The 27,811-nt window shown below is 42.4% G+C and overlaps 1 protein-coding gene across 3 annotated transcripts in view; it reads right to left on the bottom strand.

Annotated features, from left to right (window-relative positions):
* The window catches only part of Drd3 (dopamine receptor D3), a 62,439-nt gene extending 35,301 nt beyond the window's left edge, over positions 1-27,138 (bottom strand). For all 3 annotated transcript variants that reach the window (XM_051150436.1, XM_051150437.1, XM_051150438.1), the window contains exon 1: positions 26,847-27,138. In XM_051150436.1, coding sequence (XP_051006393.1) covers positions 26,847-27,116 — 270 coding nt within the window. In that variant the 5' untranslated portion in view covers positions 27,117-27,138. The remainder of the gene's footprint in view (positions 1-26,846) is intronic.
* Between the last annotated feature and the right edge of the window lie 673 nt (positions 27,139-27,811).

Genomic DNA, 27,811 nt, shown 5'->3' with positions numbered 1-27,811 from the left:
TGATCTACAGAGTGAGTTCCACGACATCCAGGGCTACACAGAGAAACCCTGTCTCAAAAAACCCAACCAGCGGGGCGTGGCGGTGCATACCTTTAATCCCAGCAGTCGGGAGGCAGAGGCAGGCAGATCTTTGTGAGTTCGAGGCCAGCCTGGTCTACAAAGTAAGTCCAAGACAGCCAGGCCTATAATATAGAGGAATCCTGTTTCAGGGAAAAAAAAAACCCAACAACTTAACCATATATCAATAAAATATATATGTATATATCATATGTATTTGTACATACGAGATATGTGTATATGTATTATATAGCATATATATTATATATATCATATTTCAATATTTATACTAATGTCTCCCACATCATGTAAAATAGCAGTAAAGAATGAAAAATCAAAAGCTAAAAACATGATAAATAACCAGCTCACATCATTTCAGAACAACCCAGTCAGGTGACGGTGATACCCAGTCTGTAGGTAAATGGAGAACCTGGAGGGATTCTTTGCTTTGGAACATACAGCTAGGGCCTGCAGAGATGGCTCAGTGGTTAAGAGCACTGGCTGCTCTTCCAGAGGTCCTGAGTTCAGTTGCAAGCAACCACACGGTGCCTCACAAACGTCTATAATGAGATCTGATGCCCTCTTCTGCATGCGGGGGGGGGGGGGGGGTGTTATATTGCAAGTTAAATACTCATCTACATAAATAAATAAACCTTTTTAAACAAAGTAACAGCTAACAAAAAGAGCTAGACCGTCAACCTTTTTCTACCAATGGGCTACTGCACCTGACCTCAAACATGCCCCTCCTGGCCCAGCACTTCCGGGAAGCACACAGTTCAACTTCACCCTACTTGCATTGGAGGAAGGAGGTCCGGCATCTGTTCATCCATTTACCTAGAAAGTCACAGTTTTCTTGACTGCTCACATGCTTGATACATGGCATGGGTGGATGTGATGGAGTGACTTAAACCTGGTCTTGTCCCCAGGTTCTCTCTGACGGTAGTGCCTGTGTGAGTTGGGTGAGTAAGGTGTGAATGAATGGGGAGGAATTAAGGACCTACACCAGAGATCCTAGGAAAATAACTGATTCGATGTGATAAACTCTGATGGAGAGATAAATACAAAGTGTTGAGATATCATAAAAGGCAAAGTCATTTTTTTTTTTTAATTAAAGCAGAATTTTTAAAAACATTATTGATTTAAGGCTTTTTGGAGACTTTTTTTTCCACCTAAATTCTGATGACTAACTCACTTCAGAATTATAGGCAGCCAGGTGCTGTTACTCTCAGTTGCTAATGAAGGTAGCTAATTCCCGGTGGTGGGAGGGAGCAAGATGCTGTCTTCAAGTACTGTAGTTGGCTATTGATTTACAGCAGACAGGGCCCAAGGCTGCATTTCCCAAACTTACTGATGGAGTATAGCAGTCCCCAAATCACCCGAGGCTCTTGTTAAACAAATGACTCAGCCCCACTCCAAATAATGAGTCCCTCAAGTGAGTGTGACAGCCTGGGAAATTTGGAAGCCTTGGCTTTGGGAGGCACAACAGCATCTTCAGAAACGTTTGTCCCCCAAATGGGGCTCCGTAAACATCAGTTTTTTGAGATAGGATTTCACCACGGAGCTTAGCCCGGCCCTTCTGCCTCACCTTCCCTTACTGTCAGGATTACAGGTGCATACTGTTGTGTATTCATTTATGTTTTGTGTGGTGTTGGGGCACAAGCCCAGGTCCTTAGGAACTCTAGACAAGCCCTGCTCTACTGAGCCACGTCCTCAGATCTCCTCAGGCATTCCTTTTTGTTTGCTTTTTTGAAACCGAGTCTCACTATTCTTTGATTCTAGCCCAGATTCTTGCTCCTCCACCCCCCCCCCCCCCAAGCAAAATTTGTGCCTTGTAGAATATGACAGTTGCAAACCTGACTCGTTGTGATACAGGGATCTAAGCCAACACCTACAACAAAATTCCAGAGCCTCCCCTTCAATCAGTAGATAAAACAGGAAGAGGGTTTGGGGCTCCCTCTTTGGCACCCCTCATTAGCATGGAAGTTATAGAAAACAGACATCATCCTTTAGGGCCTTGAGAAGATTTTGGGGACCAAAGCTCTGGGGGTGGGGCTGAGGTGAAGTAGAAGACAGGATGTTCCAGAGACAAATGAAGGATTGGAACCACCTCCAACTGCGTTTTACACATAACAGAACTGTCCATTTAAAACACCCTGCTGTTCCTAATAGCCTAAGAGCTGGGGGGCCTTGTAAATGTGCTGCAGAGAATAGAGACAGGCTAGGAAAAGGCCTTTGAGGCTTGGGCCTTTTCTGGCCCCTTGGTGCAACTCCCATTCCAGGGTGTATTTTTCATTTTCTTAACAGAAGATCTCTGTATCTATCATTACCCATGAATCCCTGTTTCAATTCTTGTTCTAGGACAAAAGACCCTGGGGATCTAGTGGATTCGATCTTTGCCTATAACAAGAGCACAGCTAAGTTCTCCTAGATTTATGTTTTGGTATGTACTGGCTTTTGTTGTTGTTGTTTATTGTTTTTGTTTGTTTGTTTGTTTGTTTTATAAAAGTAAGCATTTTTGTCTAATGGCCACCTGGCCAAAGCAAGGGAACTAAAACTTAGGCTTTTTAAAAACTAAGGCCAGTAAGTAAAGGAAACAGTTCAGGTCTTAAAAATGTACCAAGGTTATGTAATTGATCAAACACTGGCCACTGCCTCGCTACGTATGCCTAGCTGGCCTGGAACTGTGTAGCCTCAAACTCACAGCGATCTGCCTGCCTCTGTGCTGGGATTAAAGGTGTGTACCATTGCACCCAGCTAAGGCTACTTAATGAATACTGGGAAAATGGCAAATTTGTGTTTTGACAGCTTTGTATGAGAAAAAACAAAACAAAAACAAAAACTACTTTTCTTGAAACCAGAGTTCAGGATGCAATAAATAGACATAACATACTATCCTTTGGGGATAGGATTTTACTTATTGTAAAAATCAACTCAATTTCTTATACACTCTAACTCAAATAACTATCTGATTCACAATGAGATTTTACTGCTATAATTTAGTAGTCAAAGTTTTGGATGTTGTATAAGTTACAAGTTAGATCTGTTGTAACCCTTGTGTTTCTTTTCATCCAAAAAAAAAAAAAAAAAAAAAAAAAAAAAGAAAGAAAGAAAAAAGGACCAAATATTTTAATAATCTTTATGCCATATAGTCCCGACCTTTTCACCTCTAGTTAGGTTGGTTGGTATTTTGAGACAGGATCTTACTATGTAATCCTGACGGTCCTGGAACTCACCGTGTAGACCAACCAGCCTGGCCTTGAACACAGATCTGCTACCCTCTACTTAAGTACTGGGATTAAAGGCATATGCCACCATGTCTGGCTCTTTAGACAGGGGTCTCTTTGGGTTCGTGTTCTGTTTCTCAGAATGTTTTTAAAGACACAAGGTAAAAAGTACAAATGTGACCACTTAGTATTTCCAGGTGTCTGTAACAACCATAATGTAATTTGGAAATACAAATATCTATAATTTTTACTGGTGACAGTAGGCAACCCTTTTGCTAAGGGGTGATCTTGATATTCATAAGTGAAGGACATTGCCCAACACCAGCTTAGTCAAAATAAGTAGTTTTATTTTCATTCATGTTGGTGGAATCCCAGGTAGCAGTGCACACACCTTATAAAAATGTACCAGATCTTTGAATGCTGTGAGACAAGAGGGTCAATGTGATGCTCAGTGATGCTTTCCTTTTGCCAGGAAAGGACCAATCAAACCACACCACAGCTAAATCTGCGTGCCTTCTCAATTTTAGCTCGTCCTTTGCCTAATACCGCCATAGACACGGCAGAGAGCAATTCAGTTCATTCTGTTTCTTGTTTGGTTGTAAATCGGCCTATTTTCTGATTAGAAAACAAATTTTGTTTTCTAATTTCCTTTGGAACAGTGTTCAGTCATCAGGGAAGAAAACCGATAGCTCACCCCCCCCCCCCCACCCCACACAGCTGTAGTGTGGAGGACTTTCAGCTTCTTGGAGGCCTTGCGCTTTCCCTTTGCTGCTGGCACTGGCTACCTATAAATGCACATTGATGAACTGGCAAAGGGAATAGGCTTTGAATTTGACTAGCACTCTGGTTCTGTGCTTTGGGAAGTTCTTGGTAAATGGTCACAGTCTTATCTGTTTTTTTAAGAGCCCTCTGTTAAGACCAAGCTGGAGTTCTTGATGGAGCCACAGAAACAAATTTCTGCAGCTACATATCAAAGATTTGCCAAGGAGCTTAAGTGAGATCAGAACCTATTTCTTGGGGGTAGATTAGATAGAATTGTAGCTGATTGGATAAAACTACAGGGTCACGAGGTTTTCATGGGATGTGAGGATTGTTTATTTATTTATTTTGTTTGTCTTACTACAAACAAAGTGTATGCTTTTAAACACCTGGCATTGGATAACCTATGTCCGGGTTTGTCCCCAGAGAAAATTGATCCCCCCCTCTTTCAGCAGACATTGACCAACTGCTGCTCTGTAACTAGGGGTGAAGCTGTGTGGCACTTCCCCTGCCCATTTTGGCATGTCAAACTGGCATTGTCATCATTGGTCTTTGTCAGGCAACCTTGCTGTGGAGAGTTCATGGGTATATTTCCCAGGTCATACCTCAGGGACACCAGCAGGTATCCTGGGACTCTGGCTGTCACAATCTTTCTGCCCTGACTCCGTCTTCTGCCAATTTCTCCCCGAGCCTTAGGGATGTTCACCTACATAGCCTGTTTTGAAATGGGTCCGTTTAGATTTTGGTTTCATCTTTCTCTCCACGTTTGAGGCATGGTAGCCCTTTGGGCTGGCACTGGGACACTTTGAAGCACCAGTGCATGGTAGATTAATCAGCTATACTGTCTGGTGTGGCTCCGGTGGCTGTTTGGTGTGTTTTTTTGGGGTACTGTTATGAGATAAAGATTTGCATAGTTATGCTTCTTAGGGCCTTGTCTGTTTGCATTCAAATATGAGTACATTTTGGGGGATTTCTATTGTATTTTGTGAAAGCATGAAAAATACTGTCTGTGCTATCTTTAAGTGACTAGTACCTTTCTGATCTAAGAGTACATACCAACTTCATGCATTCGTTTAATGATCTGAGCCATTGTTGCCAGCATAATGGTTCACAAAAGGTGGGGCAGCGTGACTAACAATGCAGGTACAGAATAAAGGCAGGTGATTTTTATTTGTTTTAGTCAGACGTGAGTGCAATTTGGATTTTACTGATTGTTCCTAGACCTCACAAGTCTATGCTATCTCATATTAAAACTTAGATACTTTTGACTTCTTAAAATCTGTTAAAATGGTATGTTTGGGTCCATTAAATACATTTCACAAAACATTAATGTGATTCGTATAAACTGTTAAGAGACATCTGGTTGGTGGGGACCTAGAGCTAAAAAGAGAAATGGACACATGCCCCCATCCCTAACCCAGAAGCTATCGCCAATTGATAACCAATTTAGTTTTCTCCAAAGGACTCTTACTAGGGAAACAAACTACTCTTAAGGGTAGGCTGCATGCCAAGCAGTAGATGACAACAGAAAATCAACCTGTATCTGTTACTTCTGCCTTTTTGGGGACTCTTTTCCTTCTCTTTGTTTTGTCCTATTCTGATGTATCAGCTTCTGTTTTTTATTATTATATTTTATTGTTATCCCTGTTTATTTTCTAATGAGAGACAGAAATGGTGTGGATCTGGATGGTAGAGAGGCAGGAAGGAACTGGGAGGAGAGGAGGAAGGGGAAACCTTAATCAGGATATATTATGTGAGAAAAAACTATTTTCAATAAAAGGGAAGAAAGACATCTGGTCTTCTAAAGCAAGTTCTTCAGAGGGACAGCAAAATATTTAAAGTACAGTTTGTGTTTATAAAAAATTGAATTCATTAAATCATAAGATGAAAGTTTTGTTAAGTTACAGGATTTTGTATTGACTACAGAGATTTTGATAAGGATTTTCATCCAAAAGAGATTCTAAAAAAAAAATTAAATTTTACATTTGTTTTTTTCCCCTGAGTAGTCAAGAGAAACAGAAGGCAGGAGAACATAGAAAGGTTTAGTATGAATCTGGGCCCAGGGGATCTTACAGAGACTGATGCACCAGCCAAGGACCATGCATCAAGAGAACCTTAGTCGGCCTGCTCAGATGTGGTCAATAGGCAGCACAGTCTCATGGGAGACAGAATACAGGCAGTAGGAGCTGCCTCTGACATGGAACCTGTTGCCCACTCATTGATCACTTCCTCCTGGTGGGATGGCCATGCCAGTCCACAGAGGAAGAGGATGCAGTCAGTTATGATGAGACTTGGAAGGCTGGGGTCAGATGGTAGGGGAGGTGGGCTCCCCCTTTCTGAGGACTAGGGGAGGGGTGGAGAGTGGGAGGAAGGAAGGAAAGTGGGGCCGGGAAAATATGAAGGATGGGGCTACAATTGGAATGTAAAATTAATAAGTTAAAAATAAACAAACGTACTATAAAAAAGTTTTGCATGTTAATAAAATGTATGGTTTTAAATACATTTGGAAATCAACATGTAAAGTATCTAAATATAATTGCTTTATAATGGTGTCTTTATAAATAGAGGTAGACAAGCCTGGGTATATTAAAACAAAACCCAACCCTTTATTTCATTATTGCTGTGTGTAGAGAAATTTTAAAAAAAAATAAATATGAAAATATTTTACTAGAAATCATAACTTGTGCTAATTAACACTGGCTGTCTTAGTTAGGGTTTCATTTGCTGGGAAGAGATACAATGACAGGGGTAACTCTTAACAACGAAAGTATTTACTTGAGTATCATGTAGACATACTGTTTTTTCTTCTTTTTTTATTTTTTATTTTTATTCATTTATTCTTGTTACATCTCAATGGTTATTCCATCCCTTGTATCCTCCCATTCTTCCCTCCCTCCCCTTTTCCCCTTATTCCCCTCCCCTATGACTGTTCCTGAGGGGGATTACCTCCCCCTGTATATGCTCATAGGGTATCAAGTCTCTTCTTGGTAACCTGCTGTCCTTCCTCTGAGTGCCACCAGGTCTCCCCCTCCAGGGGACATGGTGAAATATGAGGCACCAGAGTACGTGAGAAAGTCATATCCCACTCTCCACTCAACTGTGGAGAATGTTCTGACCATTGGCTAGATCTGGGTAGGGGTTTAAAGTTTACCGCCTTTATTGTCCTTGGCTGGTGCCTTAGTTTAAGCGGGACCCCTGAGCCCAAATCTGCCTATCATAATGTTCTACTTGTAGGTTTCTAGGACCCTCTGGATCCTTCTACTTTGCTATTCTCCCATGCTTCTCTCATCTAGAGTCCCAATAGGATGTCCTCTCCTCTGTCCCAGTTTCCTGGTAAGTGAAGGCTTTTGTGGGACATGCCCCTTGGGCTAGTATACAGATATAAGTGAGTATATACCATTTGAGTCTTTCTACTTCTGGGTTAACTCACTCATTATGATCATTTCTAGCTCAATCCATTTATCCACAAATTTTGGGAATTCCTTGTTTTTAATAGCTGAGTGGTATTCCATAGTGTATATGTACCACAGTTTCTTTATCCATTCTTCTACTGATGGACCCTTAGGCTGTTTCCATGTTCTTATTATGAATAAGGCTGCTATGAACATGGTTGAGCAAATTTTCTTGTTGTGTGCTGGAGCATCTTCTGGGTATATTCCAAGGAGTGGAATAGCTGGGTCTTGAGGAAGCCCTATTTCCAGTTTTCTGAGATAGCACCAGATAGATTTCCACAGTGGCTGTACTGGTTTGCATTCCCACCAGCAATGAAGGAGTGTTCCTCTCTCCCCACATCCTCACCAGCATGTGGTGTCGCTTGAATTTTTGATCTTAGCCATTCTGATGGGTGTAAGATGGAATCTCAGAGTTGTTTTGATTTGCATTTCCCTGATGACTAAGGAGGTTGAGCATTTCTTTAAGTGTTTCTCAGCCATTTGATATTCCTCTGTTGAGAATTCTCTGTTTAGTTCCAAGCCCCACTTCTCAATTGGGTTATTTGGTTTGGTGGTGTTTAATTTCTTGAGTTCTTTATATATTTTGGATATTAGACCTTTGTCAGATGTAGGGTTGGTGCAGATCTTTTCCCAGTCTGTAGGCTGTCGCTTTGTTCTCTTGACAGTGTCTCCTGCCTTACAGAAGCTTCTCAGCCTCATGAGGTCCCATTTATTAATGGTTGACATTAAGGCCTGGGCTGTTGGTGTTCTGTTCAGGAAGTTGTCTCCTGTGCCAATATGTTCCAGGCTCTTCCCCACTTTTTCTTCTAAGCAACTTAATGTCTCTGGTTTTATGTTGAGGTCTTTAATCCACTTGGATTTGAGTTTTGTGCAAGGTGACAAATATGGGTCCAGTTGCATTATTTTACATATAGATATCCAGTTAGACCAGCACCATTTGTTGAAGATGCTATCCTTTTTTCATTGAATGGATTTGGCTTCTTTGACAAAAATCTGGTGACCATATGTGTGTGGATTCCTTTCTGGGTCTTCGATTCGATTCCACTGATCAACCAGCCTGTTGCTGTGCCAGTACCATGCTGTTTTAATTACTATTGCTTTATAGTACAGTTTGAGAACAGGTATGGAGATTCCTCTGGAGCACCTTTTATTGTACAAGATTGTTTTAGCTATTCTGGGTTTTTTGTTTTTCCATATGAAGTTCAGAATTGAACTTTCAATGTCTTTAAAAAATCGTGTAGGTATTTTGATAGGGATTGCATTGAGTCTGTAGATTGCTTTTGATAGGATGGCCATTTTTACTATGTTAATTCTCCCGATCCATGAGCAAGGAAGATCATTCCATCTTTTCAGGTCATCTTCAATCTCTTTCTTCAGAGTTTTGAAATTTTTTTCAAACAAGTCCTTCACTTGCTTAGTTAGAGTGACTCCTAGATATTTTATATTGCTTGTGGCTAATGTGAAGGGTGTGGCTTTCCTAATTTCTTCCTCTGCAAGCTTGTCATTTGTGTATAGGAAGGCTACAGACTTTTTTGAGTTAATTTTGTATCCAGCTAATTTGCTGAAGGTGTTTATCAGCTGTAGGAGTTCTCTGGTGGAATTTTGAGGGTCACTTATATACACTATCATATCATCTGCAAATAGGGATACTTTGACTTCCTCCTTTCCCATTTGGATACCATTGATCTCCTTTTGTTGTCTTATTGCTCTGGCTAGAACTTCGAGTACTTTATTGAAGAGCTATGGAGAGAGTGGGCAGCCTTGCCTTGTTCCCGATTTTAGAGGAATTTCCTCGAGTATCTCACCATTTACTTTGGTTTAGGCTATTGGCTTGCTGTATATAGCCTTTATTATGTTGAGGAAAGTGCCTTGTATCCCTGATCTCTCTAAAACTTTAAACATGAATGGGTGTTGGATTTTACCAAATGCTCTCTCTGCATCTAAAGAGATGATCATGCGGTTTTTTCTCTTCAGTTTGTTTATATGGTGGATTACATTGATGGATTTCCATATATTAAACCATCCCTGCATGCCTAGAATGAAGCCTACTTGGTCATGATGAATGATATCTTTGATGTGCTCTTGTATTCGTTTTGCCAGTTTTTATTTAGTATTTTTGCATTGATGTTCATAACAGAAATTGGTCTGAAATTCTCTTTCTTTGTTGAGTCTTTGTGAGGTTTAGGTATCAATGAGACTATGGCCTCATAGAATGAATTTGGTAATGTTCCATCCATTTCTATCTTTTGGAGTAGCTTGAAGAGTATCAGTATTAGCTCGCCCTTGAAGGTCTGGTAGAATTCTGCACTGAAACCATCTGGCCCTGGGCTTTTTTTGGTTGGGAGACTATCAATGATTGCCTCTATTTCTGTAGGGGAAATGGGACTATTTAGCTTGTTTATCTGTTCTTCACTCAACTTTGGCAAGTGAACTTGATCAAGAAAATTGTCCATTTCCCTTAGATTTTCAAGTTTTGTGGCATATATGCCTTCAAAGTAGGATCTTATGATTCTTTGTATTTCTTCAGTGTCTGTTGTTATGTCTCCCTTTTCATTTCTGATTTTGTTGATTTCAATACTGTCTCTCTGCCTTTTAGTTAGTTTGGCTAACAGTCTGTCTATCTTGTTGATTTTCTCAAAGAACCAGCTCTTGGTTTTGTTGATTCTTTGGATTGTTTTCTTAGTTTCTAATTTGTTAATTTCAGCCCTGAGTTTGATTATTTCCAGACAACTACTCCTTTTGGGTGTTTCTGCTTCTTTTTTTTTTTCCTAGGGCTTCCAGTTGTGTCGTTAAGATGCTTATGTGTGATGTTTCCAATTTCTTTTTAAAGGCACTTAGTGCTATGAATTTTTCTCTTAGCACTGCTTTCAGTGTATCCCGCAATTTGGGTATGTTGTTCCTTCATTTTTATTGAATTTCAGAAACTCCTTGATTTCTTTCTTTATTTCTTCCCTGACCCAGGTGTCATTTAGCAGAGAGTTGTTTAGTTTCCACATACATGTAAGCTTTTTGTTATTTCTGTTGTTGTTGAATTGCAGCCTAAGAGCATGGTGATCTGATAGGATACAAGGTATTATTTCAATCCTCTTGTATCTATTGAGGCTTGCTTTGTAACCTACCATGTGATCAATTTTGGAGAAGGTTCCATGGGGTGCAGAGAAGAAGGTATATTCTTTCTTGTTTGGGTGAAAGGTTCTATAGATATCTGTTAGATCCATTTGACCCATGGCATTGGCTAATGGTGTTATTTCTCGGCTCAGTTTCTGTTTCAATGACTTATCCTTCAGTGAGAGTGGGGTGTTGAAGTCTCCCACTATTATTGTGTGGGGATCGATGTGTAGTTTAAGCTTTTTAGGCAGATCTTTTACAAATGTGGGTGCCCTTGTATTGGGAGCAAAGATGTTCAGAATTGTGATGTCATCTTGGTTGACTTTACCTTTGATGAGTATGACGTGTCCTTCCTCATCCCTTTTGATTAATTTTGGTTGAAAGTCTATTTTGTTTGATATTAAAATGGCTACACCTGCTTGCTTCTTGTGACCATTTGCTTGGAATATTTTTTTCCAACCTTTTACCCTGAGGTAATGCCTATCATTATGGGTGAGACGTGTTTCTTGAATGCAGAAGAATGTTGGATCTTGTTTATGCACCCATTCAGTTAGTCTGTGTCTTTTTATTGGAGAATTGAGACTATTGATGTTGAGAGATATTAATGACCAGTGACTGTTACGAGTCTTAATTTTGATGTTGTTTCCAGTCGAGCGTTTGTGTAGTTGTGTTTTTGCCATGGTCTAGTTATCTATTTCTGGAGTAGTTTTGGTTGTAGCTTGACCTTTTGGGATGGAGTTTTCCTTCTAGTACCTTCTGTAAAGCTGGGTTTGTGGATAGGTACTGTTTGAATTTGGTTTTGTCATGGAATATTTTGTTTTCTCCATCAATGGTTATTGATAGTTTTGCTGGGTAAAGTAGTCTGGCCTGGCATCTATGGTCTCTTAGAGTTTGCAGGATCTCTGTCCAGGCCCTTCTGGCTTTTATGGTCTCTGCTGAGAAGTTGGGTGTAATTCTGATAGGTTTTCCATTAAATGTTATTTGTCCCTTTTCCCTTGCAGCTTTTAATATTTTTTTCTTTGTTCTGTATGTTTTGTGTTTTGATTATTATGTGACGGGCAGTTTTTCTTTTCTGGTCAATTCTATTTGGTGTTCTGTAGGCCTCTTGTATGTTTATAGGCATCTCTTTCTTTAGATTGGGGAAATTTTCTTCTATGATTTTGTTGAGAATAGTTTCTGGGCCTTGAAGTCTGATATCTTCTCTTTCTTCAATGCCTATTATCCTCAAATTTCTTCTTTTCTTGGTGTCCTTAATTTCTTGGATGTTTTGTGTCAGGAGTTTTCCAGATTTGGCATTTTCTTTAATGGTAGCTTCAAGATCTGTGATTGTATCTTCTAGACCTGAGATTCGTTCTTCCATCTCTTGGATTCTGTTAGAAAAGCTCAGCTCTGTGTGGCTCGCCTTCTTCTCTGAGGTCTCACGTTCTCGTTTTTCTTCTGTCTGTGTATTTATCATTGAATCCATTTCCATTTTCAGATCTTGAACTGATTTTTTGATTTCTTTCATCTGACTGTTTGTATATTCCTGAGTTTCTTCCATTGTCTCTTTATAGGTCTTCAGAGCTTGAACCATTTTATTTATTTCTTTCATCTGGTTGTTTGCATTTTCCTGCAATTTTTCCAGTTCCACTCTATGTGCTTCTTTTATGTCTCTCACCTGTTTGGCTGCGTCTTCCTGCATTTGATTATGAATTTTATTTGTTTCCTCCATTATCATCCTCATTACTAAGGATTTGAGGTCATTTTCTTGTATATCCATTGTATTTGAGTCCATGGGTTGTTTTCTTTGGGGTAGCTGGGAACTGGAGACACCATATTGTTTTGGTTTTTTTGTGTATGCTTTTATGCTGTCCTTTAGACATCTTGCCATCTTTGTTTCTGTTGGATAGCTTCCAGAGTTGGATGGAGGGAGTCTGATGACCGATTCACTTGTTTTCTCACAATTTCCGTAGGCTGGAAGCTCTGATGCTTCACTGGTGTGGATGATAGGAGGTTAGCCCTGTCGTTTTGGACTCTCACAGCCAGTGATCCTCAGCTCCCCTGTGCTGTGGGTCCTGCAATCGTTCTGTGTCTCTGAATGAGCGTTGGGTCAGGCCAAGGTATCTACAGCCTTCTGGGTCCTCTGCCAAGTCCAGCCAGGGACACTGGGCTCGAACCACACGCCGAGCTCAGCTAGATTCTCAGGGCCTGAACCGTCTGCTGAGCTCAGCTAGGGACTCTGGGCCCAAAATGCACACAGGGTACAGTCAGACTTTTTGGGCTGGGACTGTGCACCAAGCTCAGCTAGGGGCTTTTGGCCCAAAGTGCGTGCTGTGGTCAGTTATTGACTCAGGGCCTGAACCGTCTGCCAAGCTCAGCCAGGAATTCTGGATTCAAACTGCACACTGTGTCCAACCAGAGTCTTAGAGCCGAGACTGTGCCAAAAGCTCAGCTAGAGTCTCTGGGCCTAATCTGTCTGCCAAGCACAGTTAGGGACTCTGGCCCCAAACTGCATGCCGAGCTCCACCCGTTTCCAGGGCAGAATTGTGCACCGAGCTCAGCCAGGGACTCTGGACTCACACTGTGCGCTGAGCTCATCCCGGGACTCCGGGCCTAAACTGCGTGGATAGTCCAGCAAGAGTCTTAGGGCCACTGAGCCTGTGTGCACAGCTCAGCTAGAGTCTCTGGACCCAATCTGCCCTGCAAGTCCAGCTAGGGCCTCTGGGCCGAATCTGCATGCTCACCTCAGCCTGCGTCAGCGCCCCAGAACTGCCTGCTGAGTTGAGCTAGTGTCTTGGGCAGAACTGCTTGCTGAGCTGAGCTAGCACACCTCGGGTGGAACTGAGCGCTCTACCCAGCCTGTGTCACAGCAGGCGAACTGCAGCTGTGCTGAGCTAGCACCTTTGGTGTAACTGAGCGCTCCGCCTAGCCTGTGTCACAGCAGGAGAGCTGCTGCTGAGCAGAGGTGGTGCCTAGGGTGGAACTGAGCACTCCGCCCAGCCTGCGTCACAGCAGGGGAGCTGTGGCTGTGCTGAGCTAGTGCCTTGGGCAGAATTGCTTGCTGAGCTGAGCCAATGTCTCCAAGGCACTGAGCACTGAGCTGAACCCAGGACTCTGGGGCTGATCTGTCCGCCAAGTCCAGTTTGGGTCTCAAGGCACCACGCGACCCAAATCCTGCCCAGAGTCCCCTCTCCTGAAGCAACTCCCACTGGCCACCACACCAATTGCCTCCACTGGAAGGCTCTGAGCTGCAAACCTCAGCCACCACCGCTGCTGACTACGCTGGTGCCACTGGTGCCGCTGCTGCTGCTGCCTCTGCTGTTGCTGCTCCGATCCGAGAAAATCCGAGCTTCTCCCATGTGCAGGGGCATACAGGTCCTCCTTACCCTGGTCCCTCTGAACCATGGAGCACTCCTGATGCTGTGGTGTGGGGACCTCGGTGTTCCTGGCTCAGAAATCTGTGCAATTCCCTGAATTGTTCACTGGAGCTTCCAAACAGTCCACACTGCTCACTGCCATCTTGGATCCTCCCATGTAGACATATTGTTATTGTGTAATTCACATCCTAATTTCTGTACCACTCCATAGTTGGTTGCAATCCTTGTTTTGAGAATCTCCTGACTCATGTAGAGAAATTTTAATCCAGCAACATGGCTACTCCGGCAAGGGGTCACATCCAAAGACCTAAATCTATGTGATCTGGCTGGAATATAGACATGCCCTTAATATACATCTTTAATCCCTCTGGCTGGAATTTAGTCCACATCTTTAATTCCAATCAGTGATATCTAACTGAGGAGCAGACAAAAGGATGAATCAGAGAGTAAGATTTGACAGAATGAGTCAGAAAGGATATGCCCAGTTCTCACTAGAACAGAGAGGGAAGTAGCAACTTAAGAGCGGGCAGAGAGGAGGAGGAGGGAGTTTGTGGAGACAGTACAGTAGAGTTTGGGAGTACAGTGCAGTTCCATTGAGTGCAGTTGAGTTTGTACAGTTCAGTTCGTGGAGTTCTGAGTAAGTTTTCTCAAGCAAAGCAATTCAGTGAGGAGAGGAGAGAAGCCTGTTGGAATGAATCAGCTTGGAAAGGAGTTTTGAGACAGAATAGCTGAGTTGAACCATCCAGCCAGAGTTCAGAAAGAACTAGAAAAGGTGAGCTTATTCAGTAGTAAGTCTCAGAGGCTGGAAACATTCTAGGCCTGGGTTAGCAGACAGAGGCTGGAAGCTGAAGCCTTGCAGAAGATTAGATTATATGGAGACTTGAAGTTTTCAGGCGTAGGGATAGTGAGATAGAAACACTCTGGGCTCAGTCCAAGCCATGTATTCATAAAGGTTGGGTACGGCTCTCATCTCATGCCCTCATCTAAATGATTGCAGCTATGTGTTTCTCTCTCTCTCTTTCTCTCTCTCTCTCTCTCTCTCTCTCTCTCTCTTTCTTTCTTTCAAAGACGGGGTCTCTCTGTGTAGCCTTGGCTGTCCTGGACTCGCTTTGTAGACTAGGCTGGCCTTGAACTCACAGCAATCTGCCTGCCTCTGCCATGCCCAGCTCTGGGTTTCTATTTCTAAGAATATTTTCATATGTAAAATTGTTAAATACTAAGATTTTGTTAAGGCTGAAATATATGTAAAATCATGGATGTATGTACTTCTCAAATGTGTTTCTGTCACATTTGCTTTGCATGATGGGATTATCAAAGATGCTACTTTCTAGCAAGAGTGGCACTCACTTTCTGGACAAGTGTTTCTATTACTCTGAATGTGACAGACACTTTTTTTATGCTCACCTCATACCAAGCACAGAGGCAACCAATACCTTGCATTTAAAGAGTGATTAAAAGGTTAAGATATGACTTTGTTAAGTGCTCAGAGAAATTTCTAAACTGAGTTTTGCTAGGCAATCTTAAAACATACATTTAAGTGATGAGGTAAGAAAAATGGGAAGACCAGCCCTATGTGCAGGCACTTTTCTGCCTTCCTGCATATGAAATATACATACATCTAGACAATGCTGAGATGGGCTGGCTTTGCTGCTGGGATGATAGGCTGATACTCAACCCTAGTTCATGCTAATAGGTAATATAATGCATTTGTTATACATAATGTTATGAGATTAAACCTTTTTTTTCAAGACTGGGTTTCTCTGTGTGGCCTTGGCTATCCTGGACTCCCAGAGACCTGCCTGCCTCTGCCTCCCTGAGTACTGGGATTACAGGCATGTGCCACTGGGCTAGATTAAACATTTTAACACCTAATTTGATAGATTGGTACGCTATAAGACTATTAAGATAAAGCTGGTATTGTTTACAAAAAGCAACGTTAGATTTAGAGTCTCTATGTTTATTGCATGATAGGACTCAAAGTTTATGCTTTATATAACAAAATGTTCTCATGATACATGTAATGCTACATATGCAGCCATTACATCTGTTATCTCTAATGTAATGCTATGCAAATGAGTCTGTAATAACCGCAATGTGATAGAAGTATCACTTGAAATTTTATCCTTTTTTATGTTTTTCAGATATGTTTGCATACAAACACACATAATTCTGTGTATGACAAAAATCTCCCTGTTTTTAAAGAGCATTCAGCAAAAAGATTTGGGGATGAAAACATCTTAGACTGTTTACACCCCAATTACACTGTGTCTTTTGTGAATCTACAATTGCTTGCGCTATAAATGGTATCCATGGTGTATCTGGAATATAGATATGAATGTATACATATATTAGCTAGATAACCACTATTTAGAAAGCTATGAAGGAAACCAACACAAACTTTAGACATAAATTAACATTCCAAAGCACTTCATAACTAGGTGTTGTTTGAGACAATATCAGACTTCTTAAACTCAAAACATTTCATTTTGGGCTGGGGAAGTAGGTCAGTGGTAGATTCTTGTCTGGGATTTGGGGGGTTCAGGGTTCAATCTCCAGCACCAAAATGTATTTGGGTTTTCTGTTGTTTTTAAATGATCTGTATTATCAGTATGCTTTAAAATAGCCTTAGTTAACCTGGGGTAGGGAAGACATCAATACTCTAAACTACTTCCCATGGTGGGGCAGGTATCATATACCTGCCCCAATCCCATGCCATCTGGCTCTAATAATGTCTATCAAGCTACCTCCCATCCATAATCCCAAATACTTGCTGATGTTCTTCATCTGGACCAAATCCTCCATCCATGTTGGCCATGTGCTTCTTTTCCACCTAACCCATGATGGCACAACCTCTCCTCTGGTCTCTCTCTTTCTTCTCATCCTTCTTCCCAGGATTCCTCTCTCTCTCAGCCCGGGAACCTTAGTCACACCTATCTCATCTGCCCTGCCCAGGTGGGATGCTTTTTATTAATTAGCATAAAAACACATCAGACCATCCCCCAACAGTTTTCTTTTCCTCATATCAAGCCAAATATCTTAAAATGTAAAGCCCTATTATTTAAAGGATGCAGATGGCACACACATGGTTTCTGATTTCTGAAATATCACCATCTAATAAAAAGCTAAGAACTACATTCATACACAACCATCTAGATGAATTATATCAAGTTTTTCACAGTTGCTAGAGGCTCTTCAAGAATATAAGAAACTATGTATTACTAGGTTAGCAATATCTGAATGGTCTTTACAAAACTTTCTAGTCCTTTATAACTGAAACAACTGGATTTCTTTAGAACACCTTACATTTAGTAGTTTTACAAAAGGAATGTTGAAAAAAAAAATACAGATTTGGTGTTTTGTGTTCCTCATTCATTGTGTCAGGTTTTTTGTTTGTTTGTTTATTTGTTTTGGCTTTTCGAGACAGGGTTTGTCTGTGTAGCCTTGGTTGTCTTGGACTTGCTTTGTAGACCAGGCTGGCCTCAAACTCACAGATATTCACCTGCCTCTGCCTTTCCGAGTGCTGGGATTACAGGTGTGTGCCACCGTGCCAGCATCGTGTCAGATTTTTAACAGAATCAATGCCCAAGTAAGTTTCGTTTTGGGTTGAGACCTCTTTAGTGACCATCAACACCTCTGGCTAGATAAGGCTGCCATATATGTGAGACGCACTTGTGCACCAGATAGTAAGTCTGTCTGTAGCCATTGATACTAATTTAAGTATTCTAATTTTCTTCAAAAGCAAGAAATTCTGCATAAACACGATAAGTATTTCCTTTTATGTCTATGATCCTCCAGGTTCCAATTTTCCTAGAATGTAAAGCCTAAAAATGATTTATTAAGATGACATCATCAGAGCTGAAATTGTTAATAATGATACTTCTTTTGGGGCCTATGTATGTTCCTAGCTAGTTACACTGTGGAGGCAGGATAGGCGAAGGGTGAGATCAGAAAGGTTTTATACAAGGACTATGAATTAACGTATGAAGGCATCAGTTGGCAGAGAGGAAGACTGGAAACCAGCCCCAAAGCCAACTGTAATAGATAGAAGCTGTGAGAAAAAGCTTGTGCTATACAAACGTCCAAGAAATCCCTCAATACGTGAACTCTTTGGTGCAGTCTTTCACACAGCATTGTCACTGAGCTTCGAACCTTCCCAGCTCTGGTCTGCTTCCTCCGTCAAAAGTGCACTTTTTCTTGGTAAACCATATTTATTCCTTGTAATCTTATCTGATTCCTCATTTCAGGATACAAGAATCTGGAAATCCCAGTGACTGCCCACCAAAGCCTGACTGATATTCACTGATGTCATTAAGACCATAGTTGTGAGCACAGGAAACGTGCCCAAGCACTTTACATTCCAAGCTAGGCTACTGTGACAGGCTAAAAGCTTAAATGCAGGCCATTTAAGGAGAACACACAGACACACATACAAACTATATATATATATATATATATATATATATATATATATATATATATATATATAATAGTATAATAAATAATATAATGGTATATTATATATAATAAGATATAATTATATATTAATATGTTATATATATAATATATATTATTATTCTGTAAATCATTAGGCCTTGTTCTGTTTTCTTTCAATTCCCTTGAAGTTGTGGTCTATTAATACTTCCCTACAAAAGGGGAGTCAAAAGCCTACCTCTTTATAATATTAATATTAATAATAATAATATTGTTGTTGTTGTTGTTACTATAATTATCATCAATTTTTTTTGAGACAAGGTTTCTCTGTGTAGCCCTGGCTATCCTGGAATTCAATGACTGGCCTCCAGTTCAGAGATTTGCCTGTCTCTACTTCCCAAGTGCTGGGATTAAATCATATACCACCACACTTGTCAGAAAACTCACTTCTTTCTGCTACAAAGCTGGTGTGTTGGAGAGGCACTACAGGAGGCCAATGATGAAGTGCCACCACCCCACAGTCTGTCAAAGGAGAGGCTTATGTGGACTTCCAGACAACTCTTCTAAGCCTACAGTGAACAGGCTTCTTTCTACTCAAGACTCAATACTTTCAGGTGTTAAGCATCTACTCTTATGTAGCCTTGCTCTGGAAGCCCTTCTTTTTCGGGCTCTCGATGGCTTGAATGTGGCCAAGAGAAGAGCCTTTGACACTGGATCCCGCTGCCGCTCCTGCTCTGATGTAGATGTGGATCTGATCAGTCAGGAAATGAATCTCATCCTGGTGAGGGATCATTTTTTTTTTTTTCTTTTGAGACAGGGTCTCTCTGTGTAGCCTTGGCTGTCCTGGACTCACTTGTAGATCAGGCTGGGCTTGAACTCACAGCGATCCACCTGCCTCTGCCTCCCAAGTGCTGGGATTATAGGCATGTGCCACCATACCTAGCTCTGGTGAGGGAATCTTTAAGCAGTGATGTTTTCTAAAATTGTGCTGAGCCAGGAAAAAACTGTCAGGATCAACATGGTATAAGACCACAGGCAAAAACAGCCTGTGCAGTGAGTGGATTGACCAAGACTGGAACCATGTCTGCCAGCTTTTCCCAAAGGACTGAAGCCAAGGGCTGACCCGGGGCTGTGCGGAGGTTACCCGGTACCGGCTGGGCTTCTACAAGCCTGGCTCTCATTATAGTTACTTCAAGCACAGGGGTATTTTAGAAAAATTTTTTGATATCTATACAACCCAATAATAGATAACACAATATCTCAAACTCCTTGAAGAATTAAGACTGGACAGAGAAAGAGACGGAGGAAAGGGGTGTGATAGCATGACAGCATAAAAATATACCAGGTCCTCACACTGAGTGTGGAGACAGCTTGCTAAGACTGGAGACAAGAGACGCAGCCTGGGACTCAGTTCCCATTCTCTCAGAAAGGGACCAACTAAATTGTCTCAATGCTAAATTTGCATTTTATTTATTTATTTATTTTGGTCTCATGTATTTGTGTAGATTATAAGACCGTCACTGTCACAGACATGGTAGAAGGAAGTTAGGTTCTTTCTGTCAGTGGTTTGGTCAGACTGTAAATAAATTCATTTCCTTAGACCAATCTTTTCTTTTTTTTTTAAAAATTTATTTATTTTATGTATATGAGTACACTGTCTTCATGTACACCAGAAGAGGGCATTAAATCATATTACAGATGGTTGTAAGCCACCCCTCATGTGGTTGCTGGGAATTGAACTCAGGACCTCTGGAAGAACTGCAAGTGCTCTTAACCTCTGAGCCATCTCTCCAGCCCCCCCCCCCCTTTTTAAATTTCTTTTGGGATATAGGGAAACAAGACAATGGGTTATGGCCCTCAGGTTGAGAATGACTGTTCTAGGGGGCTAAATTTTTAGTTGTTTGGGGGAAATACCTAAAATGCAAAAGTATAATTACTCTTCTAATTAGCCTCGTCACTTCTTTTTACTTGTTTTGTTTATAATCTTTTTTTAAAAAAGATTTATGTATTCATTATGTATGTATACAGTGTTCTGCCTGCATGTATGCCTGCAGGCCAGAAGGGGCACCAGATCTCATTACAGATGGTTATAAGCCACCATGTGGTTCCTGGGGGGATTAAATTCAGGACCTCTGAAAGTACAGCCAGTGTTCTTAATTGCTGAGCCATCTCTCTAGCCCTTGCTTATAATCTTTTTTTTTTTTTTTTTTTTTTTTTTGGTTTTTCGAGACAGGGTTTCTCTGTGTAGCTTGGCTGTCCTAGACTCACTTTGTAGACCAGGCTGGCCTCAAACTCACAGCGATCCGCCTGCCTCTGCCTCCCGAGTGCTGGGATTAAAGGCGTGCACCTTGTTTATAATCTTAAAAAAAAAAAAAAAAAAAAAGATACATATGAATGTGTCTGCCTTAGTATGAGCCAGTTCCTGCAGGGGTCAGAAGATGGCATCAGATCTCCTGGAACTGGAGTGATAGGTGGTTGTGATTGTCCCAGTGTGGGTGCTGGGAAGCAAACTTAGGTCCTCTGGGAGAGCAACCATGCTATTAACCCCTGGGTCATTTCTTCTTATTTTTTTAAAAAGTAGATTTGCTGTGATGGCAAAATAGGGGTATAAGTGAAGACTTTTCATGTCTTTGAATCTACTTCTCCCTGTCTGTGATGTGGGGGAGTTAACAACTGCTTCTCAGAGGCTGCTTGATGTTGGGGACGACAAGCCATATGGCCAATGTTCAGCCATCTTGTCAGAGCCTGCACCTTTAAGTCTCTGTTTTTCCTAGAGCTTGCCTTTCATCAGAAACTAGCTGACCCTGTTGTGGGTTGGCAGTTAGACTAAAGGCAGATAGAGATGGAGCAACCCTGTTATGGTTTAGCAGTTAAACTAGACAAAGAGGGAGCCAGATACCCTGTGTGGCAGGACATTATGACCCTGCCTGGAATTCCCTGTGTTTTGAGAAAAGCCTGAAGCTGGGTTGCTATAGCAATATGCTTCCCTGCCTTCTGACTTATAAAAGCTGCTGCCTGACTAATAAAGTTTGAGAGTTTGATCAATCAGACTTGCTCTCCTTCTTTGTGTCTTGCATCTTTCAACAGGTGACCTCCCTCCCGAGTTTTAGTCGAACCCTGCAAGCCAGGTCAGCTTGAGCAGAAGGCAAGTATTTGGGGTTGATGGGATGGGGACAGGGGTTCAGTGCGGTGCCTACATACTTGTGGAGACCTCCTGGAAATTCCTGCTTGGATTCAACCCAATAGTGAATTTCACTGATGTAAAGCTGCCCCTGCAATAAAGATTGAGCTGGGAGCTAAATCTCGGTTCAGAGCTGAGGGTGTGGCATCACGGAGGACTGCGTTTCGAACGTGTGCGCCTATTTTTGTTTCTCAGTGGAAAGTGATAGTATCTGTTTTTGAACTAAGATGCAACTCTTCTTAAAAAGCCTTATTTTTCTACATGTTTGTGTTCGTTTCTGTCACTATCCTCTAATTTAGGCTATTTCTTCTGTGGTGTGTTCCTGCCTGAACCCACCTTGGCCTACTTTGATGCTTATTTTTTTTTTCATATCCTGAGTGTGTGTGTGTCTCAATGGCTTTATTAGAATTGCTTACAAGACTGTGGGTGAGGCGTTATATACAGGAACAAGGACATTTTACCAGTGGCAATGCCACTGGAGCAAATGTCTTTCATCCAGCAATCATTAGCTACCTAAAGCTCCTCTGAAGGAGCGGGTCACATTTCTCCTGTCCAAACTGAGACCCGAATCCTCTGAGTTTGGCAGAGGTACTCTTCCAGCAACGAAAGGGTTAATGCTCAATAAACCCAACAGAAAGTGTTATGGGTTGAAAATGCACTTAATGCATCCAGCCTGTCCCAAACCATATCTCAGCAGCACATGGCTAGTGCAGGATTGATTTCCTCTCGGGGACACCAGACTGAATGGGAGCTGTGATTCCTGATGCTTCTCAGCACACTTAGGGTATTGTGCCGTGTACAGCGAGCCCAGGAGAAGATTAGAATTCAAATTTTAAAGTGCGTTTTTTATTTAGTGTGCATTACTTTCAGACCATCATAAAGATGAAAAAATTGTGTCAGGCCATTGGTAGAGGGAACTGTATTTCAAATAGTCTCCTGCATTCTTTCTTTCCCTCTCCATCCTTATATAACTGCACTGAGTGTCACAAAAAAGTGCTTAACCAAGTGGAACCAAGGAGGATGTTTGTGCTTGAAGAGAGCTCCAGACTGCAGCTCCATAAAACAGGAAATTAGAAACTGAAGAGCTAATCTGAGATAGAACTCCATGGCACTACATAGAAAAGAGTGTCCCAGAAAATGATGCAAACTGAATTAAAGAGTTACTGAAATACGACTTGTAAGGCCGCCTATATACTTTTTGTCCTGAATATCTCTACAAAGACAGAGGGCAGAGAATACTGGGGTAGTTATGTGACTAGCCCCTGTGAGTTTCCTGTTACCCCCCCCCCCCCACCACCACCACCCTGAGGGCAGGCTTCTGTGTGTCTTAGTGAGGAAGATGACAGTTAGGACAGCTGACTGTGCCTTGCCTTCTTTTTTTGTTTTTGTTTTTGTTTCTGTTTTTCAAGACAGGGTTTCTCTGTGTAGCCTTGGCTGTCCTGGACTCACTTTGTAGACCAGGCTGGCCTTGAACTCCCAGTGATCTACCTGCCTCTGCCTCCCGAGTGCAGGGATTAAGGGCATGCGCCACCACTGCCTTGCTTGGCTCTACCTTCTTCTCAGCCATCCCTGCCTGCAGTCTACTGGGAACCCATGAGAACCCCAAGCTCCTGGTGTGTTCCTTGGAAGGGACACAGTTTTAAACTGTGTTAATCCAGTTCAGAGAAAAGTCCTGTGCTGTAAGTCCAACTGAGGACCTCTTGCTACTGCCAGGATCTCTGCTCTGTAGATGGTGTGGTGTGCGTGTGTGAGGTTTACAGCCTATCACATGGCTTGTGCATGAGGTCTCAATGGAGGAAGGCAAGGCGGAAAGAATGTGGAGTCGTATCCCTCATCAAAGCATGCCTTCAACCCGCACTGCCACAGAGCTGTTAAAAATGGGAGCACAACTAAACATGTCTGAGCAGATGTACTTATAGATTGCGCTTTTCAGCTGCCAATGTACCCTCCTCGGTGATGACAATTGATACTAGCATCAGCCCAGCATGAAAAGTGTAGCTATATTCATTTCACTCATCTTTTCTGATGCCCTGGCCTGAGTCACTATCATAAAGTGACCCCGAATTGGAATGACATTTATTCAAGTAAATCCCAACAGAGGTAGTGTGGGATGATAATCTATTGCCCATTTTTATAGCAATTCTTCACCCTCTGCTTTCTTTCTCTTTCTTTCTTTCTTTCTTTTTTTAACAAAACTTAAAATTTAACTTTTTCTTTTCTGGCCTTGTCCAGCTCATGACTCAGTTCTGGCCAGTTAGATTGAAATTCCTTGGGGAGATGACGCAAGCTGAGCTGTCTCAGATCTCTGTGTCTCTGTGCCTGTCTGCCCATCTTTCTCTGTCTCTGTCTCTGTCTCTGTCTCTCCTCCCTCTTTCCCTCCCTTCCTCCCTCCCTCCCTCCCTCCCTCTCTCTCTCTACCCCTATCCTTGTCCTCTCTCTCTCTCCCCTGCCATCCCCATCTATCTTATGTTTGGACACTGACAAGGTGCTCGAGGCTTTGTTATTAATCTGTCACAGTATAAAGAAGTAAGTAGCTTGCCAAAGCAGCCAAGAGGACTGATAGAGAGAGGATAGAGGAGCAGGAGTCTTGATGACACCACAGGGCAGCTAAATAACATCAACAGCCACCTCCCTCCAGAGTTGTGGCACGTGACAACAACCGCTTCTGTTTAAATCACAGCAAATGAGCTTTCCAACATCACAGCACATTGTCTCCTCTGACACGCACATGTTACCGCGAGAAAGCCAGTCACGTTTTCTTCAGAAAAGATGAATATATTCACGTCAGACTATAGGCTTTGTGAGTCTTCTGACTCTCATGGTTTCCTTCTCATGTGTGTTCTGTTCTCGAATCCATTGGCTCTTAAGCCAACAGCAGCATCTTTGGTCTGCACCGCACCCTTTCCTCTTAGCTAGGAACCACAATCACTGGAACAGCCTCCCATGCTGACCCACCTCCAGGACTCATGAGTAAGCTTGGCACTTGGCTTTTCTCTGGGGCACAACCATATCTTAGTTGAATAATGGTTGCTTTAAGTCCTACTCTGTGCTTCTGCAAGCAAGACCCTCTCAGATGCTGAATTACACAGACTAGACTCTAGTCAAGAGAGCCTTGAGGCATGTTGGTAGACCAAAAAGTAGCTTCCAGAGCCAAGCGTTTCCCAGTGGGGCATGCCTCTGTTCTCCCGTGTATTTAGATGAATGTGGATTTCATTGACCCTGTGCTGGCTTTCAGGAAACTGCCCTGCGCAGCCTGCTGGTGATTTTCATTGTTGTTTTTGGGGAGGTGGATGGGTAACAGCCGAGAGTCTGCTAAGGCCACTGGGCAGGTTTCCCATGGTTTTCTACAAACCTGTTGGCTCTCTTACGTTCATCAGTAGTCCAGGAGCATCACTAACACTGGCAACTGTGGTCAGAAGGGAGCTGCCATGGCTTTCCAGTGCAGGAAAGTCACAGTGTTTATTCTAAATAGGTGTGTGCAGAAAGTTTCCACTATGGTCCAACCAGACCCCCAGAGGCGAGCACAGCCAGGCAGCCAACAGAGCCTCTCTCTGGTCAGCATCCCTTTACTATAGGCATCAAAGGCCTAATTTTGTTATAGATAAATGGAAATGCTTATTGGAGTGAAAATTACCTCTGTTTCTTCCTGGCATTCATCCTGTGGGAGGTCTAAAGAGTCTCTGAGCTACAGTGATTAGCAGGGGGCAGCTGCCACTACGCATCACTGGGTTGTGGCACATGCAGAGTCTTATATTTGAGTGGAAATATTACCTGTTTTGAACTCCCTTTTTGTTATCACTGGCTAGCAAATAATAAGCGGCTCGTCCCCTTTCCAGTAGGTAGCTAGAATGCAGGAGACAAGTAAGACAGTCTCCACACCAAAGATGACTTAGCATAATTGGGTTGACAGAAAAGTCAAGATAATTATAAGATCCCTCACCATCAAGATTATCCTAACTGGGGAGAAAGAAATACACATTCCCCCCTTTAGAACTATCTCAATCAGCCTGCTTGTTTTCCACATTGTCTGTTCTGCCTATACCTCCTCATTTATTTTCTCATGTGTCCCCCACTTGCACTTGTAAGTCTAATTTTAGTATTCAGTCACTCTTTAATATGGGTACTGGCAGAGGCAGTCTGTGTTCAAGGCTTTTACTCTCCCGTGATATGTCATACTTAATTAACTGTCACCTTCACTATTAATATTAACTGAAATATTAATTTGATGAATCTTAATTTCTCTTAATCATAGCATCATTTTGATCCTTCATTGGATATCTCTTTAGAGTGACACTCAGTGCAGAGGAGAAATATTAATAGCATATTAAGGCGTTTAAAACATCTCTGTAATAATTGCATGTTTTCCTGGCAAGGCTGTGTGTTTTGGAGTGATGTAGGCACCCCGATTTCCTTGTTAGCAAATGGATGTTTTGTCTTGATCACCTTCTGACTCGATTTTGCACCTTTAAATGAAAATACTTTCAAATTTAAGAAGTGTTCCTCCCAAGATTAATTCTCCAGAGCCTGGTGCATTACCCAAGTGGAGAGGGCTTTGTCTATTAATGGAGGCATGGAAAATTTAGATTTGAAAGTTTAACTTGATCCTTTGGTAGCAGAATCTATGGAGAGCCAGCACTCAGGAGGAAAGAGGCAAAATGAAGAGCATCCAAAACATAAAGGGGGAGGGGAGGAGGAGGGGGAGGAGGAGGGGAAGGGGGAGAGAGAGAGAGAGAATCTATTTTCTGACTATTCTAACTTTCCTCTTCTTCATTAATTTTTTTTTAAGCCAGGTGCACTCACACCTTAATCCCAGCACTCAGGGAGGCAGAGACAGACAGTTTGAGGCGAGCCTGGTCTAAAGAGCAAGTTCAGGAAAGCCAGGCTACACAAAGAAACGCTGTCTCAAAAAAATTGTTTTTCTCCTTCTCCTTCTCCTCCTCCCCCTTCTCCTCCTCCTTTTCCTTCTCCTTCTCCTCCTCCTCCTCCTCCTCCTTCTTCTTCTTCTCTTGTTCTATACTCCTCATCCCAGATAGATTGAACCTGGATAAAGATGCTCATCAGACTGCCCCTTCATCATCACCACATGACTGGCACACTGTATTTTTAGGAAGGGTCCCATCATTCACATCCAGTCACCTGGATACTGGACCCACAGGCAAGGGATCATTCCCAGGAGCCTGCAAGCAGCTTTCCCTCCTTCCCCAGTCCTCTGAGCACTATGAGGGTTAGTCTGAATCTTTACCCACTCCGAAGCAGCATGTACAAAGAACCCACTTACCTCCAGGTACACAACCCACGGCATCACCAAAGTGGCCACCAGCAGGTCTGCCACAGCCAGGCTCACCACTAGGTAGTTGGTAGTGGTCTGTAGGGCACGCTCCCTCAGCACAGCTGCACATACCAGGCCATTGCCAAAGATGATGGCTAGGATGAGTGCACAGTAGGACAGGGCATAGTAGGCATGTGGGCGGGCCCGGGTGACACCTGTGTAGTTCTCTGCCCCACAGGTGGAGTTGATGTGGCTACTTATCTGGCTCAGAGGTGCCATAGCCCAGACAGAGGAATGTGACTCCAAAATGTTTCTAGGAAAAGATAGAGAACAAGATGGGTCAAATTAGACTCTTTGAAGCTGGGATACAATATATAGATGCAGCTTAAAATGTCTTGGGTCTACAAATGTTTATGGAACATTTCCTATATAGTAGCAGGCAATGCTGGAAATACAGTTAGGAACAGAACAGGTGATCTACCCCTTTATGAAGCCTTTCCGGGGGAGGGGGTATATAATAATAATAAGATCAGGCCTGTTCAGTGATGACATGCATTTTGGGGAGAAGTAAAGCAGAAATGGGAGTTGGGGTGAGTGGTTGAGGATAGCGTGTCTGTGGGCAGGCACTAGGAAACAATTTCTAACTGGTATCATTAGGAAGCCTTCACGGATATGTTGGCAGCAAAGTCAAGGCTGGCAGAGGTCAAGCAACAGCACAGGCACCTAGTAGAGTGTGGTCCAGGCAAAAGGAGTAGGAAGCAGCTCCAGGAAGGGGCTGGGTGTGGGGAGGGTAAGCAGGAAGGCCCGCACAGCTGGAGCCTAATGAGGCAGCAATGACACGAAAGAAGGATGTGAGCCTTGAGAGCTTGTGTGGGTGACTGAAGGAATCATGCTCACATTCTGCGTGGGATGGAGGCTGCTGCAGCGTGAAAACTCTCCTGGCCATATCCTAGCTCTGGGACCATTCCCATGTG

The sequence above is a fragment of the Acomys russatus genome, chromosome 8 (assembly GCF_903995435.1).
Source record: "Acomys russatus chromosome 8, mAcoRus1.1, whole genome shotgun sequence".
Lineage (NCBI taxonomy): Eukaryota > Metazoa > Chordata > Mammalia > Rodentia > Muridae > Acomys > Acomys russatus.
Note: the sequence above shows the minus strand (reverse complement) of the source record. Positions and strands in the feature narration are given on the sequence as shown.